The sequence below is a fragment of the Tauraco erythrolophus genome, chromosome 1, assembly GCF_009769465.1.
Source record: "Tauraco erythrolophus isolate bTauEry1 chromosome 1, bTauEry1.pri, whole genome shotgun sequence".
NCBI classification, from domain to species: Eukaryota; Metazoa; Chordata; class Aves; order Musophagiformes; family Musophagidae; genus Tauraco; species Tauraco erythrolophus.
The window spans coordinates 28,516,697-28,536,088 of record NC_141465.1 but is presented as its reverse complement, the minus strand read 5'-3'; the positions used below and the strand labels follow the sequence as shown (position 1 = coordinate 28,536,088).

The 19,392-nt window shown below is 40.6% G+C and overlaps 1 protein-coding gene across 2 annotated transcripts in view; it reads right to left on the bottom strand.

The window, feature by feature from the left end:
- The window catches only part of GABPA (GA binding protein transcription factor subunit alpha), a 29,488-nt gene extending 10,277 nt beyond the window's left edge, over window positions 1-19,211 (bottom strand). The window contains exons 1-6 of one of the 2 annotated variants that reach the window (XM_086617545.1): window positions 19,163-19,211; window positions 15,180-15,280; window positions 13,595-13,739; window positions 12,605-12,689; window positions 6,687-6,932; window positions 128-322 (exon numbers count right to left, since the gene is read on the bottom strand). In XM_086617545.1, coding sequence (XP_086473671.1) covers window positions 128-322; window positions 6,687-6,932; window positions 12,605-12,689; window positions 13,595-13,739; window positions 15,180-15,256 — 748 coding nt within the window. In that variant the 5' untranslated portion in view covers window positions 15,257-15,280; window positions 19,163-19,211. Of the gene's footprint in view, window positions 1-127; window positions 323-6,686; window positions 6,933-12,604; window positions 12,690-13,594; window positions 13,740-15,179; window positions 15,281-18,524; window positions 18,712-19,162 lie in introns of those variants that run through there. The other variant, XM_086617554.1, reaches the window with a different exon arrangement.
- Window positions 19,212-19,392: the final 181 nt, after the last annotated feature.

Genomic DNA, 19,392 nt, shown 5'->3' with positions numbered 1-19,392 from the left:
AATATAGGAAAAACAACCGTTCACAATAGCTTTCATCTTTAAAGAAAGAAAAAAAAAAAGGAAAGAAAACAAGAGAGGAGGAGAGAGAGGGAATAAGAAAAATCAGTTACAGAAAAATCTCCCATACACTTTCGAAGAAGCTCCAAATGGCTCCAGAGGATTTCTCCCCGCGGAACGCGCTGGAAGAATTCGTCTTGACTGAGGCTGCAGAGCTCCCGCCCGGGAATGCCGAGTCCATTGAGGTCAATGTCAGTCATGCTGAACTCCTTCATCACCCACACCACCCAGTGGAGCACCTGGTCTGTCGACCACTGGACTGGGTCTGAGGACAGAGAGACAAAGCTGCAATTCATCCCATTATATACTGAAGATTCCTCCTCACTAAGGATACACAGCTAGTCCTTACTGTAACTGGTGACAAGAAAGAAATACAAGAGGCTACTGATCCCCAGAGTTCAAACAAGAGTAACTCAAGAGTTTCTTTTTTTTTTTTGTATGACCTTTTCTGAAGGCCTTTTAAAATCCTTTATTTATGGGGTTCTTGTTATGTTTTTTTTAAAAGGGCCTACGGCAGCAGTCTGTGCTGCTATTCAGCTAAAGTCCAATGATGGAAAGTTTTCAATTACATAACATCAAAAAGCATAGTTACTGTGACCAAATCTGACTGGATGGAAAGTCAGCTCTTAAAATTCTGAGGGAGTGGTGTGGCTTGGTGGGGAGACGGAAAGGGCAAAAAATGGATTTTCTTTAGCAAAACTTTTACATCAGAACTACATTTACCATTTCTCAAACACAGAAAATAACTATTTTTCTTTTTCTATAGGTCTTTAGTTACAAAAAAGAGTAGTATGTCTCACACTGGGATGCTCTTCCTCAAATGTGTTGATCAGCATGTGATTGTCATGAAATACTACATTCTAAACTCATTCACATTAACCCAGGTTCTGAACTATTTAAAAACACCATCATACTGGGTTTGGCTGGAACTGAGTTAATTTTCTTTACAGTAGTCCATATGGTCCTGTGTTTTGGGCTGGTGACCAAAACACTGTTAGTAACACACTGCTGTTTTAGCTACTGTTGAGCAGTGCTTGGACAAAGTCAAGGTGTGACTGACTACAGCTGTAAGGGTGGAACATGACTCGCCTACAACAGAAGAAGGCTCCAAGGAGACGAGCAAGGGTGAAGCGCTCATGCAGCTCAGAATAATGCAAAGAAGCTGACTTTATCTCAATAAAAAGGAGGGAGAGGGTGGCCCTTGTTTTAGACAAACAGCTATCAACAGCTGAGTGGATCAACTGGTGGTGCAAACAGCTCCCTGAATCAGCCAGGCTATCAAGCAGACAGTGAATATATGGCTCAACTCAACATGGAGTACATGAACTAGACAACCAGCAGAAGAATTTCGAAGACAGCAACAGGCTCGTTTCATAGAATCACAGAATCATAGAATGGTTTGGGTTGCAAGGGACCTCAAAGATCATCTAGTTCCAACCCCCCTGCCATGGGCAGGGAAACTCTCCACTACACCAGGTTGCCCAAAGCCTCGTCCAACCTGGCCTTTAACACTTCCAGGGATGGGGCATCCACAACTTCTCTGGGCAGCCTGTTCCAGGGCCTCACCACCCTCAATGTAAAAAATTTCTTCCTTATATCTAATCGAAATCTCCCCTCTTTCAGTTTAAATCCATGGCCCCTTGTCCTATCACTACAAGCCCTTGTAAAAAGTCCCTCTCCAGCTTTCCTGTAGGCCCCCTTTAGGTTCTGGAAAGCTGCTATAAGGTCACCCCGGAGCCTTCTCTTCTCCAGGCTGAACAGCCCCAACTCTCTCAGCCTGTCTTCATAGCAGAGGTGCTCCAGCCCTTGGATCATCTTTGTGGCCCTCCTCTGGACTCGTTCCAGTAGTTCCATGTCCTTCTTGTGTTGGGGACTCCAGAGCTGAACACAGTATTCCAGGTGGGGTCTCCCAAGATCTGAGTAGAGGGGCAGAATCACTTCCCTCGACCTGCTGGCCACACTTCTTTTGATACAGCCCAGGATACGATTTGCTTTCTGGGCTGCCAGTGCACATTGCCGGCTCGTGTTGAGCTTCTCAACCACCAACACCCCCAAGTCCTTTTCCTCTGGGCTGCTCTCAATCCATTCACCTCCCAGTCTGTACTTGTGCTTGGGATTGCCCCGACCCACGTGCAGGACCTTGCACTTGGCCTTGTTGAACTTCATGAAGTTCTCACAGGCCCATCTCTCCAGCCTGTCAAGGTCCCTCTGGATGGCATCCCTTCCCTCCAGCGTGTCCACAACACCACACAACTTGGTGTCATCTGCAAACTTGCTGAAGGTGCACTCGATCCCACTGTCCATGTTTCCAACAAAGATGTTAAATAGCACTGGTCCCAGTACTGACCCCTGAGGAACACCACTCATCACAGGCCTCCACGCGGACATTGAACCGTTAACCACAACTCTTTTGAGTGCAACCATCCAGCCAATTCCTTATCCACCGAGTGGTCCATCCATCAAAGCCATGTCTTTCCAGTTTAGAGACAAGAATATCGTGTGGGACAGTATCAAATGCTTTGGATAAGTCCAGGTAGATGATGTCAGTTGCTCTTCCCCTATCCATCAATGCTGTAACCTCATCATAGAAGGCCACCAAATTAGTGGCAGGATCTGCCCTTAGTGAAGCCATGTTGGCTGTCACCAATCACCTCCTTATTTTCGATGTGCCTTAGCATAGTCGCCAGGAGGATCTGCTCCATGATCTTGCCGGGCACAGAGGTGAGACTGACTGGCCTGTAGTTCCCTGGGTCTTCTTTTTTCCCCTTTTTAAAGATGGGGAAAGGATGTTTCAAGCCACATATTCCTCCCCAGCAACCAGGGACACCCAACATTGTGATGGTGAGTGTGTTATGTAAAGATCCGTAATGGGAATCACATTGGTATTGTGATTCAACAGTGTATTGCAATTGCTGTCTTTTTCTAAGTGTAACTCACATTTGTATTCTGGTTTTAGTTTACTTTGTATCACTCTCTTACATCAGAAATCCCACGTAACATCAACCATCTTTAAGTAAATTTGATATTAAACATTACACCCTCCACACACGGAACATCTAAAAAAGCCTGGTCAGGCAGTATTGGACTCCAGCACAAGGCCTCCTCTGTTTCTCACTCGGCCACACCAACAAGTAGACTGGAGTGCACAAGAAACAGAGAGGACACAGCCAGACAGTTGACCCCAACTAATGAAAAAGATATTCCATGCCACACGACATCAGCAGGAGCAATAAAACTCAAGTAGTTTTTCCAAAGTAGCCCTTGCATGAAGACTGGCAGGGCACTGGTCTGTTGGAGGTGAATGATTGCTTTTGCATCGCTTTTTCCCTCCCCTGCCCTTCTCTCCTTTTTTTTTTTTTCCCCTTCACTTATTAAATCATCTTTATCTTGACCCATGATTTTTTTTTTTTTTAAAAAACTCACTTTGGCCTTTTTGATTCTTTCCCCTATGCCTCTAGAGGGAAAGTGAGCAAGTGACTGGGTAGAGGCTTGCCTGCCAGCTGGGGTCAACCCACCACACAGTGGGCTAACATGCACTACATAGAGAGAGATAAAAATATAAGACAGTAAGTGCAATACACTACATCTAGAAAAATGATATTAAAGATTTGATACAATAGGACCCCATTCATGCCTATATTTGAGTCAAACGAGCCCCAGTATCAAGTTTTGGGATGCTTGTCTGACACTTCAAAAGAACATAACATGCACATCACTTAAATGCCAGTGCCAAACACACAAAAGTGTAGAGAACTCACAAAGCAGAGGAACATACAGAAATGGTAACAAATAATCAAGTCAAAAGATGTGCCATACATGATTTGCTGACATTCTAACATAAAAATTCTGTGCTTTTGAGCAGTATTATTGTGAACAAACTAGAAAGAGGATAGGTAAACCTACGCATCATCTTCAAAACTTTGTTAACATTGTATGCAATATACTAAAACATGACAATAAGTAAGAACTGGAAACGGAAACTAAAGTAGGGATATTCACTGTCTCAAGGGCAAAAAACCAGGAGCAGAACAATTACATATTTTAAAATTACGATATCCTAAACAGATGTCACCTCGACAAGCTTTTATTTTAAGAATTAAAGAAAGCAAAGCTTTCTAAGTTATAAACATTATCTAGGAGCCACAAATTCCACTTTGCTTAATAAAGGAGAGTAACATTGCATCACTTTTCACTGACGCTACCTAAAACCATGCAATGTAATCATTTGGGAAAAACCACACCAAAAGTGTTTTGGTCTTCAAAACACTATCAGCAGTGAATTTTCATCAAAAAGCTGCTAATTTGTTCTCATAGACAGAACATAATCTGCAAGGTAACATGAATCATGACTTTCTCTAACCAGTTGCATGGTTTTGCTGCTCCCTTTCTGGCTTTATTTCTAATACCAATTAATATTTTCCTCCTTCTACCTTTAACAGCTAAGAATTTTAACCTCTAGTAAAATCCACTAAAACATAACACAAAAGAGAAAGCCACATTTTAAAGACCTGCTAAAAGCTAATTTTCCATTTGCAACTAAATAGAGAAGCCTGTAAGGATGCAAGGATGAAGAACTGAACTGCCTGGATGACGATTGTTTACTGACTGGACTTGACTTTTAGTATGAACATACCCTGTCTTTTGAAAAGATTCAGGGAATAATTTCAGATTAATAATTTCAGAGAACTTCACAGAACCAAGCCTCACAACTCTTTGAAGGAAACTAGCTTTTTTTGTTTGTTTTTTTGTTTTGTTTTGTTTTTTTTAAGATGTGTATTTATAAATGGTCGGGAAAAAAAAAAAGGCGGCTTTTGGGGAGGGACTACAGAAGAACGTTAAGTACATTCTTTATTCTCAGAAACTTCTGACTATATCATAACGTACAACTTAATGATGCCTTATTTTAATCCAAGTCCCTGCAACATCAAGTCAGATAACACTTAAAATTTTACTCTTCCTAGGAAAGCAGTTTAGCATATTTTTCTGATATCAAGAGAACACTATTATTCTTAATACAGAGATGTCTGCCATCATGAACTAGTATGATTTTCTTGGAAAATCTGCACTCCCATGACACAAAAAACATCATTAAATTTTTAAAGCCATACTTGTGGGTTATAGGATTTTCTTAACCAGCAAAATTATTCAAGTTTATTAACAACATTATTCAACATAACAACATGGTGCTAAGTAATTTTCTTCTTATATTAATGGTAGAGTACGCCGAATAATAGGTCTGCTGCTGATAATGCCTCACATTTTTTTCAAACAACACAAGTCTTATGAGGAGCGGCTAAGGGAACTGGAGTTGCTTAGCCTGGAGAAAAGGAAGCTCAGAAGAGACCTTATCGTGCTCTAAAACTACTCAAAAGGAGGTTGTAGAGAGCTGGGTGTCGGTCTCTTCTCCCAAGTAACAAGCAACAGGACAAGAGGAAACAGCCTCAAGTTGCACCTGAGGAGGTTTAGCTTGGATATTAGGAAAAATTTGTTCCCTGAAAGGGTTGTCAAACATTGGAACAGGCTGCTCAGGGAAGCGGGCAAGTCACCATCCTCGGCGGTATTTAAAATACATGTAGATGTGGTGCTTTGGTGGTGGACTTGGCAGTGTTAGGATAACAGCTGGACTTGATGACCTTAAAGGTCTCTTCCAACCTAAACGATTCTATGGTTTTGCATCAAATCCCTGATTATCAACAAGACATAGCCTGATGAAAGCTATTTTGGAAGTGCTTGCCAACGAAACAACAAAAAGAGATGAAAAAGCCATTGCTTTAGCTATCAAATATATGTTCAAAAGATCATCAAGCTACATGTCCTGCAAAGACCGGTGACTTCACTGGAATTTTTAAACACTTCCAAATATCCTACTTGCCAAACATATTCCAGTCTTGCAAGTCTGCTTAGATAGTACAGCTTTATGTGCTGAATATGCCTTAGTACTTTTCTGCAAGTCACAACAAGCAGCTCTGATGGATAACCTCGTGAACATGATGTAGGTCTACAAGCCACAGTTTCAGCCCAATGCTGAGCAGCCATAAAGAGATGCTTTTTCTAAGCTTACAATAAGTATCAATACGAATTCTAAAGAGATGATGACCTACCAGAATACTTACATTCAGTTCTGAAAAAACTTCTGCTATGCTGCAGCCAAGTACGGCTTTCCATGCAAAATATGATTTTACACCATACTCAGCATCCCACAACCTATTAACGATTCGTTTCAATATCTTTAGAATCAACTCCCACCAACACTGAGTCTAGTTCAAATTCAGATACACATGAAAAAAAGCTTTATCTCTAACATACACATTTTTAAGGAGGGGAAGAAGAAGAAAAATGGTTTCTAAAAATCTGCAACGACAAAAAGGTTCTGGAGCAAAAGCGTTATTTTAATAAAACTATTACAAGCATTGATTCTACTTCTTTTTAGCTCTCTCTTATGTAGAGATATTTGCATTGTACTTACTCATGCCATAAGAAGTCTTCTCTGAGGTTTCGGAACACTTTAATTATATAATCAAAATTAACTACCACTTATGAAAAAAAGCCAACCCCTCAAAAGAACAAAAGAACCAGCCCCCACCTCAACACACACCTGTGCACACACACACACAGTCATGTATTATTACCATAGGGTATTCCAAGGCGCTCCTGCTCCTTTCGGTAGCCTTCCAATGCTGCAGCCCATCGTGTCACTTGTTCAGAGGTTTCATCTGAAATTGTTGTAATATGTTTTGTTCCATCCAAGGTTATCACTTGAGCTTCCTCGACAAGGTGAGCTTCAGCTTCTGCATGATGAGCATCTGGATCAATCACTACCTCCACAGTCTCCACAGGCTTCACAATTTCAAGGATGTTTAACTTGGGCTCTATCCCTAGATATAAAAAGAACACAAAAATTAAAGATAGCAATGAATAAATGACAAAAACGTTGTTTTAAAGCTTTCTGATTAATAGGTGTCAGCATATTTAGGAAAGATGTATGACACAAAAGCATCACCAAATTTCTGCAAGTGTCCTAAATTAAAATGGCATATTCTGTTATACAAAATATACTTTAGTAAGGTGAATACAAAGCTGTTCCTCTTTCCTCCCGCAGTATTACAGCTTCCTGTTCTATTTAGGTGATTCATTTCACATATCTTAAACAGAATGTTCAGCATGTGGGCATAAATAACAAATATTTTGGTCTGTAAGAAATACACAGAATCAAAGCAAAAAAAAAAAAAGCAAACCCCCCAAAAAACAGAATAAGCATCCACCTCCTTCCCCCACCAAGAGGCATTTCTTTCAGTCTTTACAGTACTTCCTTGATATCTCTGGGATCTACACACAGAAGTTAATATTTTCTTTCAGTGCCCTGCAAGAGGCAGCGTGTTCAACAGCAAGTTAAAAGAAAATTAGAAAATTCTTCATGTTTTAAGCTTCATCAGCTATTATTGTTTTGGCTTTATGTCTGTCATTTAAGATATTAGGCCACAGAGTTGAAAGATATGTCTGTACCTATTCTGCAGCAATAAAGAACACGTTCACTAAGGCTACCAATGCTTTGTATCACCACCTTCTCTGTCGTCTTTTGAGGAGGTATTTTGTCCAACTGGTGCCTCACCAAGTTTCTGACATTATATAGAAGAATTTTACTGTTGTTATATTATGCTAAACAGAAAAAAGATCTTTCCATTTTTGCGACATATCATTTCCATTATAATAACAATTAACAACCACCTTAAAAAAAAATAAATGTAAAATTCCCTTTTATTATGTGTCATAATGGCCTGTGTTTAGCCCTGCCTGCAACTAAATGCCCCACAGCCACTTGCTCACCCTCCCCGCCCCGTCCAGGGGAATGAGGAAGAGAATTAAAGCGGAAAAGGGAAAGAGACCCGTGGGCTAAGATAAGAACAATTTAATATTACTACTACTAATATATACATATGTATAGTGATAACAATATACATAAACAAGTGAACATAGTGTAATTGCTCACCACCCGGTGACCAAAACCCGTCCCGTCCAAGATTAACAATCCTGAAACAGGTAAATCCTGATACTGCAATCCTGGATGGGGAGGGGAGGGGAGGGGAGGGGAGGGGAGGGGAGGGGAGGGGGCTCCAAAGAGTGAGAGCCCTGGAAGAGCAAAGCCGTTCTTTCCAGCTAACCCTCATTTTTATACTGGACATTACACTGCATGATATGGAATACTTCACTAGCCAGTTTGGCCCTCAATCCTAAATCTAAGTTCATACCGTAAGGGGAGCTGTGGACCCTTTGTCCCAGCCATGCTCCCTGCCCTCCCGCTGTGCTCTTGCACACTGGCAAGAACACAGCAGCTGAAAAGTCCTCGAGGCCTCAGTGCCAACTATAAACACCAGTGCGCTGTCAGCATTCTTTAAAAGGAGTCCAGCTTTAGAAAAATATTAGAAAGGGAACACTACAAAAATCTTAAGTACAACATGCAGCAATGTGAAATTAAGGAAGCGAAAACTGACGCAGACAACCAGATAGTGGTTGATTAGATGAAGAAGCAAACATGAAGAAAAAGCAAACAAGTGCCTTGAGTGTTTTATCTAGGCCATTTAAGATTAATACGTGCAGCACAGGCTTGTTTTAAAGTCGGACAGAAACGTGTAAGAGAAAACACTGAGAGTTAAGATTCTATTTTTGATCTTCAGAAAAGAAAGTAAAGAAAAAAAGCTTCTAGAAAGGAACAGTTCACTATTGCTCAAAAAAATAATCCACTGGCTGTCTAACTACCTGTCAAAAGAACTGTGAATCTACAGCTTTATTCATAATGCAAACATGGAGATCAAAGTGATGAGTCTCTGTAGAGGAATCAGCTTATAAGCAAAAATGCTGCGAAGTAACAGGCTGCCACCCAACCTACTGCAATGTCAGATCAAAATTCGCTGGGTTTTTCTGCATTTCTTCTCACATCTCTCCCTTAACCTACTGCACAAGAAAACTAATGTTCAGTCTTCTTTGGACAGGACGTGAGTTGTGGAACACAATATGAGAATGTCACATATCCCAGAAGTATAAACTGGTACAAAAAGTACAAAAACCCAAGGAGGTCAGCTATCAAGACATGTCCAGATGTTGCCTGTATGAGCCCCTTCATTGCTAATTGTCTGAAGTTAGAGAATATATTAGGATTAAGACTGATCTACAGGCAACCTGTTGTTTTTTTGGTTTGGTTTGGTTTTTGGTGTGTGTTTGTGTGTGTTTTGTTTGGTTTTTGGCAGGTTTTTTTTTTTTTGGTTGGTTTGTTTGTTTTTCTCAAAATGCCTAGTATTAACCACAGTCAGAGACAGGATATTAGTCAAACTGCACCTTTAATCTAAATCAATATGTTTCATTACACATATGAATCATTCCTTTACATACTAAAAACAATATAAACCTAGTTATTGCAAAAAAACAGTTTAGAAACCGCAGTCAAATGAGGAGTTACTCACTTAAAACAGGACTCAAGACTTCACCTACCTAAATCCAAAGAACCTCTAGTGCTTAACCACTGCTTAGTCCCAAAAACTGTGTAAATATCTATAGTATGTCAGAAATTCTAAAAGCAGAGCCCCTTATCAGTCAAGCGTTCAAAAAGTAGGTGGAAGAGCATCTGTTTGGGAAAACATTGATCTTGCAGGTGTGCTTCGGATGCACAGAACAGACAGAACTGAGCTCAACATACACAGCAGCTACAGATACTTTCATTCACAAACACGGCCTTGACTTGTTTAAGTTTGTGTATGTTGTATGGGAATGACTTGAACACAAGTTAACTGAACCACCTGCTCATATACTTTGCAAGCAACCAGAAATGCAAAGCAATGCTACATTGTCCACCTCCATAACACAGGTCTCTCCTCTCATTGCTCAAACCCATGCCTGTAAGAGATCACTGCTCTCATTCTAGCCCTTTCAATCTAGTATCTCTGCCTCTCACAGTTCATCTGAAAAAAGTGTGGCAAGTACTTCCATTCAACCTTGCCTCTATTTTGTTGATTAAGGAGGTAGAAAAAGCAAGAAAAAAAATCCTTCAGGTGACAGACTGTCTGCCAGCCAGATCTTCCACCTATTAAGTCTTCCCAGAAAGTATTTCAAACTATGCCATACACCCAGCACTGGAATTTACAACCTGAACAGTTTATCTTCCCTCTCCCCTACTCATTCCTTTTCTTCAAGGAAAAAAAAGAAAGCAAAGGACTAAAGGTAGGGTCAGAATCAATTTTATCATATCTCAAGAGAAAAAAAAAAACCACTTACCAACCTTAACAGCTTAAGGATGGCAGAATACAAATCTGATATTATCTATAAATAGACAGTCAGGAGAAAACCTTGATCAGATATAGCTTGTGTGTGGATTAAAAGAAAAAATTTGCTATGGAGGCCTTCAAACCTAAAGCTTTTTTTCAAATTTTGACATACGATGTAATGCAATTACTCAGATCTCCACGGACTTGCAAGAGGCTCACTTCAGAGCAGTACAGAACAGGGCTGCACTCAAAACAGCTGTTCTCACAATGGCAGGAAAACCATATAGATTGCCGTTCTTCAAGCCAGGAGAAAGGAGTTAAGGTGAGGTGGAGTGACAGAACGCTCTTTCTAGTAAGACAAATAAATAGGACTGGTATTTTATCTGCTGTACATTACATTAAGACACCTTTGTACAAAATGCTATAAAAGAACTACAATGGACTGTATTTCAGCTGGTGTTTATTCCTTTTAATTTACAGAAGGCTAACTGAAATTTGATAACACTTGAACTGACATAACAGCTTGCCTCATAAGAGGTAAGAGAGTCCAATCCCTCACAAGCATTAGAATCACTGACTACTGCAGGCTGAAATGTATATTATACAAGTTCGGGAAAAATAAAAATAAGCAAACTGAGAATCTTTCAATACCTCATCCATAGAAGAGAAATATGTGGATGGCATAGGAAGCCGTTTTTTTCTCTCTGGCTCAAAGTGTCACTGCAGTCAGAGTAACAAGTCCATTTCCTTGTTGGTAATACAAATATCTTCCTTTTATTATTTATATACATGCTATTTGTTTTCAGATATTCTGCCCTGCCATACTTTACTTATCTTCAACAGCCAGATTTATTATGAGTTGCTTATATGTCAAGTATCACGGCCTGAAAAACAACACTAAGGATCATTCTGAAGTTACACCAAAGTACTTAACACTCAGCTGTTTTTTCTTTTGAAGAGAGAGAGAGAGAAAAAAACCACAAAAGCAGCTCCTTGTGCTATACAGTCATGCACTTCAGTTTTATATTAAAGAAGGGAAAAGAAAACCCAAAAAACAACCACAGGAAGAAAATGGAAGATAACAGTGAAGATATTTACCACCTGCATCCTTTTGAATCTGGAAGTCTGAGCATTACATACTGTAAGTTACGAAGCATGAATTAAGAGCAGTTATTCTAGTACCCTGAAGGATATTTCCATTCTATTTCTAAAACCATAAAGGTAGTTCAAGTCACATTACATGCAGGGAACTGAGGATTCAACCTAGCACTAGCCACCTGACACTCAGCATTAAATGCAGATCAGCAGCCTTAGTATCGTTAATACAAAACAGAAAGGCTTTCTTCTGTCTAATCTACACTGAAGCCACAAGAAAACAAAATGTCCTCTCTAAATTTTGCTAATCTGCATTGTTGACATAAATCAAACCAGATAATCAAAGATACTCTACTCCAGTGGGAACTTGTTGCCACTGTTTATTTGAAAATATGGCAACAAACGCCTGTATCTGCTCCCAGAGCCCAACACGAACATTGCCTTCAGTGAGCAGTGACAGTCCTTCCACTCGAGACATATGGAGGGGGCGGCAAAGGAGAAGAGTAGAACAAAAGCAAAACAGTGAAGCTATTAATTCCTGAGAATTTGACAAGAGGAATTCCTGTCATACCTGACAATACAAACAAATAAAAACTATGTATCAGCAAAACCTCACTCACCTGGTTAATGCTCCTCTGTCACAATAGTTGACTGACTTCTCATCCAAAGAAAACAGACAACAGACAGTGATCCCAGCCTTTCATACCAATTTTCAGTTAGCTACATATACTCTCACAATCTAATTGTTCACAAAGCACACAAGCTCACTCACCTCACAAAGATGAAATTATCTCCTACCTAGACAAAAATCTTTTGCCTGCTTAGATATTTGGTCTGGAATGAGTAACTACTCACCCTTAACAAAAGCTTCATACTGTAACTGTTGCGATTTGACCCAGGTTTGTTTGGTTTGCTGGTTGGGGTTTTTTTCTGTTTTGTTTTGGGTTGTTTTTTTTTTTTACTTAAAAATTGATAAGAAATTACTATAAAAACAATTTCAAATAGCATCAGTCCATGACATTTATTTTAATTACGACTACTTACAACTACAGTACACAATGAAAGAGACATTCCGAAGCTATGTGACCATTCAGTCATTTTCTCAATTTTACAGCTAGAAATAGCAGGGGATTTGGTTTGCTCAAAAACACTTCTACAATATTAATTTGTCTGTAAAACAGACAAACTTAACTGCTTACCTTGCCTAGATATTACTTGCACACTGAGCTGCACCGTTCCATCTGTTTTTACTCCTTGATCAAAAAGGCTTCGATCTGGGTCCAGCTTGACAAAAGAAAAAAAAAAGTATGTATTAGTCTCACAGTTAAGAAACTTATTCTCCTTTAAACTCAGAAACACTAGAAACACTTAGTGTCTGCAGCAAATCTTCTGAAGAAGTGTGCAAATATTTTTAGTACTATGTAGACATAGTACATGACAGAAAGAACTTGACGAGAATTTGAAATTCACCACTCTGTTCTGTTTAACGTAGTTTCACTTACAGGGACATTTTTTAACCTAAAAAACCCCAATGCAATACCTGGAGGTACCTTTGCTTTGTGAAAAGTATCTACAGTTCCTTCTCTGTTTTTAACACCTTCGTAAAAATTGTCTTTAAAGCAGTATTCTCTCCCTGTTGTTTCTGAAGAAGCCACGGATGTCTGATTACAACTACAAATAAAATATGTAGCTAAACACAATATGAAACAGTTATAGTGTCTAACGTGTAGTGATGCCTGTAAAAATAGAGTGTGTGTGTGTGTGAGAGTGTTTCTTGAGTTATATTTTGCTATCTATGCACCTGAATACTATAAAAACCTGCTTGCTTTATTCAGATTCAAAACAAGATGAGACTCACAGAAGTTCAGGCAGGAACAAATGACATGGGTTACCTCAAAAGAAGATAGTATTGTTTTTGCCCTCATTCTTCTTTCACTTGCAAGGTAATAATTTTTTGTTTTCTTATCCTCACCCCAGGAACTCTGAAAGTATTTTGATTTTATTCACACTGAATTAGTGTGTACATATTAAACGGTCTGACGATAACAAACCTGACATAAACTTTAACTCTTAATTGCAATTAGTAAACCAAATGAAGCACAAATTCCACAAACAATGGAAGAAAGGGATGTAGTATGCAAAATGCTTCTTAATTAAGAAGTTAAATCTTTCATAACCTTTCAATTTACCTGGATATCTTGCAGGCAAATTTCATGTGCATCCAAGGAACACTGCAGTCTGGGTTCCAGCAACTTCTTAAGATTTCCAATTGGTTCATTGATGTCAATAGCTTGACTCACAAATTCTGCTGTGGTGTAGGTTTGCTCAATGATGCTTAAATACCAAATTAATACAACAAATCATTACCTACATGTTAATACAGTAGGCATAAGAAAGCTTAACAAAAGTTAAAAGTAAACTACATAAAAGATAATACTGACTCTGAAATCTTAACACCATGTAGAAAAACTCAGCTTCAGTAGAGAGTGAATTACTAAATTGATTTTACAGTTGTGTACCTGTTCTCTTACCCTGCTGCAGTTAAAAAGCTAGGTTAAATAATAAGATTATTTTCAGATCACTGTTTTCAAGAGATTAAGTCATAATTACTATATTATACATTATTAACTTGCATGTAGAGTAAACTAATTCTATTTGTCTTGCCCAGACTGTATTTAAAATATGATTCAAGTTAAAAACAAATGCAGAAACTTAACAGGTAGGGAAAAAAGAAGGAAAAAATGTCTGCTCTCAGAGTAATTGTCCATGTCTTTCACCAATCAGCACAAAGATAATCTTCATGTATAGAAGAGACAACCAGAAGGAACTACAGCAACATGGCGCCTTGAAGGAAACATTAATCACACGTCATGTTCATCCTGCACTTAAGCCATGACAGCATTGGTGCAGGCATTCAGAAACGTCAATGTTATGGGACTCCTACCTTGGCAATGACCTTAGACAGTTGGTCTCTCTACATGTACACAGAAGAAATCGGAAAGTTTACAGACATTAGGAACAAAGCATTAGAAAGAAGAAAACAGGTTGAGGTAATTAAGTCAAAGGAAACCAGACTTCGGTATCTACAGTTTCAAAAGCCCTAACAACAAGACAGTCAACAGACACAGAACATCATTTCTGCTCTGCTAAAAACAAACGACCCTGTATAACAGTAAAGCAATGGGCTAGAGAAACTGAAAGGTTCATCTCAATTACAGAAGGACAAACTGAAGCTGAAAGGCTTGCAGCACGTACATGTAGACATATTCCTACAGACACAAAAGTACAAAAGAACTACAAAGAATATAGCAAGAGATAAACAAAACAGTTCTGAGATTTAAGAAATTAAGATTGCAGAATACGATAGCACTATACTGGTTTCCTATAGTGGCTACAGCTCCACTTCAAGAAAACAATCACTTTATTAGATATGAAGCAGAAAAATAGAAGAGAGCACAAGCAAAATTAAGAACTTCGTATCCAGCAAGAAAGTTGAAAAACTGTGAAAACAATCAACAGCAGGATTGTGGAGATCATACTGAGTCAGTTACTTCTGCCAGTTTGAAGTTACTTCTTTTGCCTAGCTAGAAACCACTTGTACGTATTTCATCACCATGGCCATCTCTGAAGCGTTACACAACACCCAACAGTATATCTGAATAATCAAACTTGGTGTGTGCAGCCACCAATCTGAAATCACTTAAAGAAAACAAATATATAAATAAATAAATTAATTGCAGCCTAAGGACCCCAAAAAGCAAAGACAGTACATACCTTTCTTCAGTGCATTCCTGTTTCTCAGTTCCATCAATTTCTATTTCTATCAGCTCCTCTGCCTCTCTCTTAGTCATGGCTAAAATGTCTTAAGAACAGAGCTATGAACAGAAAAGAATTTTTTTTTGTAAGTCACAGACAAACAAAACTAGATGACAGGTTGCGTCCTATCAAACACCTTTTAAACCAAATACCAGGATTGCTTTTCAAAGACAAGAATTCACCTAAAAAATAAAGCCAAAAGTTAATACAGATTTTGCAAAATAGATGACAATATCTGTTCCTCAAACAAACGCTCTAGGGGCAAATCCAGGACTATAAATGGACATTAGCACAGAGCCCAAAGCCTGATTTTCTTGGAGGCATCCAAATTTACTGGACGTTTTTGTTATGGACTAGCTACAGCTTTCAGTGGCTGGTTGCAAAGAAATTCTGAAAATTCTTTGAAAGTTTTGCGTATTTTGCCATCCAGATTCAGGTACATATTACCTTCCTAGCAAGGCTGAAAGATGCTGCTTACAAATTTCAGCAGCTTTTTACATAAAATACTGCAACAGGAAGCTAGACAGAAGATCCATGATATCCTCATAGGTAAATAAACTCAACAATAAAGTGTTTATTGACTGTCCCATCTTTCCACCCATCACTCTCATGGGCAATCTCTCGATGATACGTGTGTAATGAATGCACCTTGTTAAGTCCCAAATCAATTAGGTATGTTAGCAATTACAAGGAAAACTATTCTGTGACAATATTCTCATGGACGCTGCAGATCACCGTGCCCTGTAAAACAGCGGAGTCTGTTGAAACGTAAGGGGGAAAGAAAGAATTACAGCATTTGGTCTGTACAGACGTAGTTTGTATGACACCACCATGTTTCACTGACCATCCCAATACATCAGAAGTATGAAATACATATGGCAGAGAAGTGGGCTAGATTATAGTAACAGTTTACAATAAATAACACCACCAACTTAGAGGAAAAGGAATAGGAAGTAGGAGTACAGAAGAGAAAATCACATTAGAAAAAGCAAAACAAACTACTATTTAAATATCCACAACAGAAGACATCAGCAAGGTTTCCATCCTGGAATCGTTCTTTCCCAGGGACTACTCTATTTCAACTGTTAATAAGTGAATTTCTTAAAGACAAGTTAACAAAGGAATTTATTAAACTTTAAAACTTCTCAAAAAGAATAGTAATCAAGTTGCATATGTTTTACAGAAAAGGTTTAAAGAAATTCAAACTGCTTATATTATTAGCTCCTTCAAATACTACTATGTAAAATCACTTTTGAAGAAATCAAGTGCTGCATCTGACGTCAATCTGTAAGAAGCTACTAGGGCTAGACAGGAAGTAAACAGCACCTCATTAACATCTCACCACTAGAAGCAAAACCAGAATCTGTTCTGCTCACAGATCTGGCTCCGTGAAAAATCCCTCAACCGCCAAGGTAGGGTCCACTGAACAGAGTCCTGGGAGCCCAATTCCCATATCACTTAAGACAATAAATGGGGAAGAATGAAACACCACTTCCGAAGAACACAGACAGGCTAAATTAAATATCTGAAAGAACTGACACCTACATGGTTACAGGTGATCTGGTTGACTGTTAAAACATTTTTTCTAACTTAAAGTTTGAGCAAAGTCTCTTACTGAAAACTCCCAAAGCAGCTAACTGGTACCATAAAAAAGGGGGAAATTTTTTCCTGTATTAGCCGTCAGATTAAAAACCCAAAACAATAAGAAATAGTTATCGTTTTTTTGGTGAGGAAGGGAGTTCACTAGTAAGGTCACAAAAAGGGTTAGGCTAGGATTTCTTTTCCTTGACATATTCCCAAGTTATTTATTGAGAAAACTGTGCAGACTCACAGAAGGAACTCACCATCTTGAGCGATTTCTGGCAGAAAACATTCAATATTGGTAAAAGCAAAGTGATGCACAGTGAGTAAATATTATGACAGCATACTAACTGTACAGAATTAGGTAAGACATTTTGAAGTCCTTACGGATTGAATTCCAAATTGTCAGCTGGACTAGTAACTGTTCACTCACTCTTGAAGGGCAGTTTGTGATTGCATCTCGCAGGCTCTACTACATTTCTGGTTACCCTGGTGAGGTAGAAGAGGGGAGCAGCAGGTACAGAAAGACCAAGAACCATGGTTCCATTGAGCACAGATGCAAGAAAGGGAGATGACGGGTGGAAAGAGGAAGAATCACATTATGAAAATATGTAAAGTCACTAACAACAGTTCAAAAAATCTAATGAGGAAAATGATTCATTCTTTCCTACGCTAGAACAGAAAGATTCCTGATAATATAAACAAAATCTAGCAAAATTTGTTGCTACAGGATGATGCAGAGATTGAAAAGGTACATAGGTTCAGGTGGGACTAAGCATCCTGAGCCTTCCCTGAAGGCTACTGAGAAACAAGAGAAGTCAGACAGCCTGGTTTGCTAGTAGAGTCAACGCGGTAGGAACAGCAGAACAGCAGCATTTGTTTGGAGGAACATACAGAACTGTGCTTGATGTGTGGAAGTTACAGCCTACCGATTTCTGCTAGTTTTTATTTTCCCTTCAATCTAAAAAGCCCTAAAACTTGCCTATTATCCAAGGAGGATTCTGACCATAAAACCAAACACAGATCTCCACTAACCTAAGAAGGCACCTATTATCAGAGTTCCCCCCCCCGCCCCCCCCCCCGCAAAGCATCCCAGTGCTACTCCAGTATCTTTTATAGTTTGACATTTGCAGTCAGGAGAGAAACCTCATTGTTCTGTTAACATCTGTCTTTTCTTTTCCATGGAACACAAGGAATTAAGCAAGTAACAAGCCCATCATGACAAGGGCACAAACTCTACTAGTAGAATTAGCGTTAGTTATCCTACCAGGTAATTGTGAAGTGGGTGCAACTACTGGAGCCCATATGCATTATCAACTGATACTGAAGCCAAATCACTGGAGGTATTGGTGCTACCAAGAAGCTCCAGTGTTCATGGAGCATTTGGTACTATCCATCCCTATTAGTAGCCTGATCTAGTTGAGAGGCGTCCCTGTTCATGACAGGGAGGTTGGATTAGATGATCTCTAAGGTGCCTTCCAGCCTATGCCATTCTATGATTCCATTATTAGAATTGGTAAAATTCAACATAAACTAGGTATTAAAGCAGACAACCTATCCTTTACAGATTAGCTTTTGTAAGTTATCAGCCAGTTGGGATTTAATGCAAAGACGGTGGGCAACTAAAGGGGCTAGAGTCACGACAGATTTGAAACGTTTTCCTTCCTTATTGACAGTCAGAAAATAAATCCAAACTGGGAGAAGTGGTTGTGCAGCACGTACCTGGACGAACACCAGGAAGCAAACGAAGTAAGATGCCGAATACCCTCTTACGTTTCCACCCAAAATAAGTTTTTACAAGCGGAGGTAAGTTTCTACGCCTCGGGGAGGACTCACGGACCACGGTCCGGGCTGCGTGACTGTCCTCCAGCCGCAACCGCATGACCTGCGGCGGGAGGACTTCACCCTCCTGAAGAGGCTGAGGGATCCATCTCCAGGTCCGCCGCGCTGCGGAGGGGCCCTTCCCCGCGCCTAGCCGCAGCCGCCGGCTCCATTTCCCGCTCGCGGGGCAGCCGGCGGGCAGCGACCTGACCCGGAGGCGCCCAGTCGCCTCAGGACGGAACGCGGGGCCGCCCAGCGCGCTCCTCCCGCCGCCAAGGCACCACCACAGGCCCTCCCGCGGGCGGGCGAGGGGGCAGGCAGGCGGCGGCGCAGCCGGGCCGACGCAGACTCGCGACCGGGCGAGGCCGCTCCTCCCCGCAGGCCCCGGTTCTCCCCCCGCCACCCCGCCCGCTTTCCCCCCCTCCTCCTCCCCACGGCGCCTCGTCGTTGTTTGAACCCGAAACGGAAATGAGACTCGCGGCGCCGGGGAGAAACGGAAACAAAACACGGGCCGGGCCGCCAGGCCGCGCCGCACTCACCCGCCGCCGACACCGCCGCTGTTCTCCGCGCCAGCCCCGAGCGGAGCGGCCGCACGACACCTCCCGCCGGCCGCGGCCCTGGCAGCTCCAGCGGGTCCCGCCGCCGCCGCCCTGCGGAGGCCGTCGCGCGCTCAGGATTGGGCAGCGCGGGCCCAGGCGGGGAGGGCGCGCCGACACCGCCACCCCCCGCGCAGGCGCGGGAACTACAGCTCCCGGCGGCCCCTGCGCGC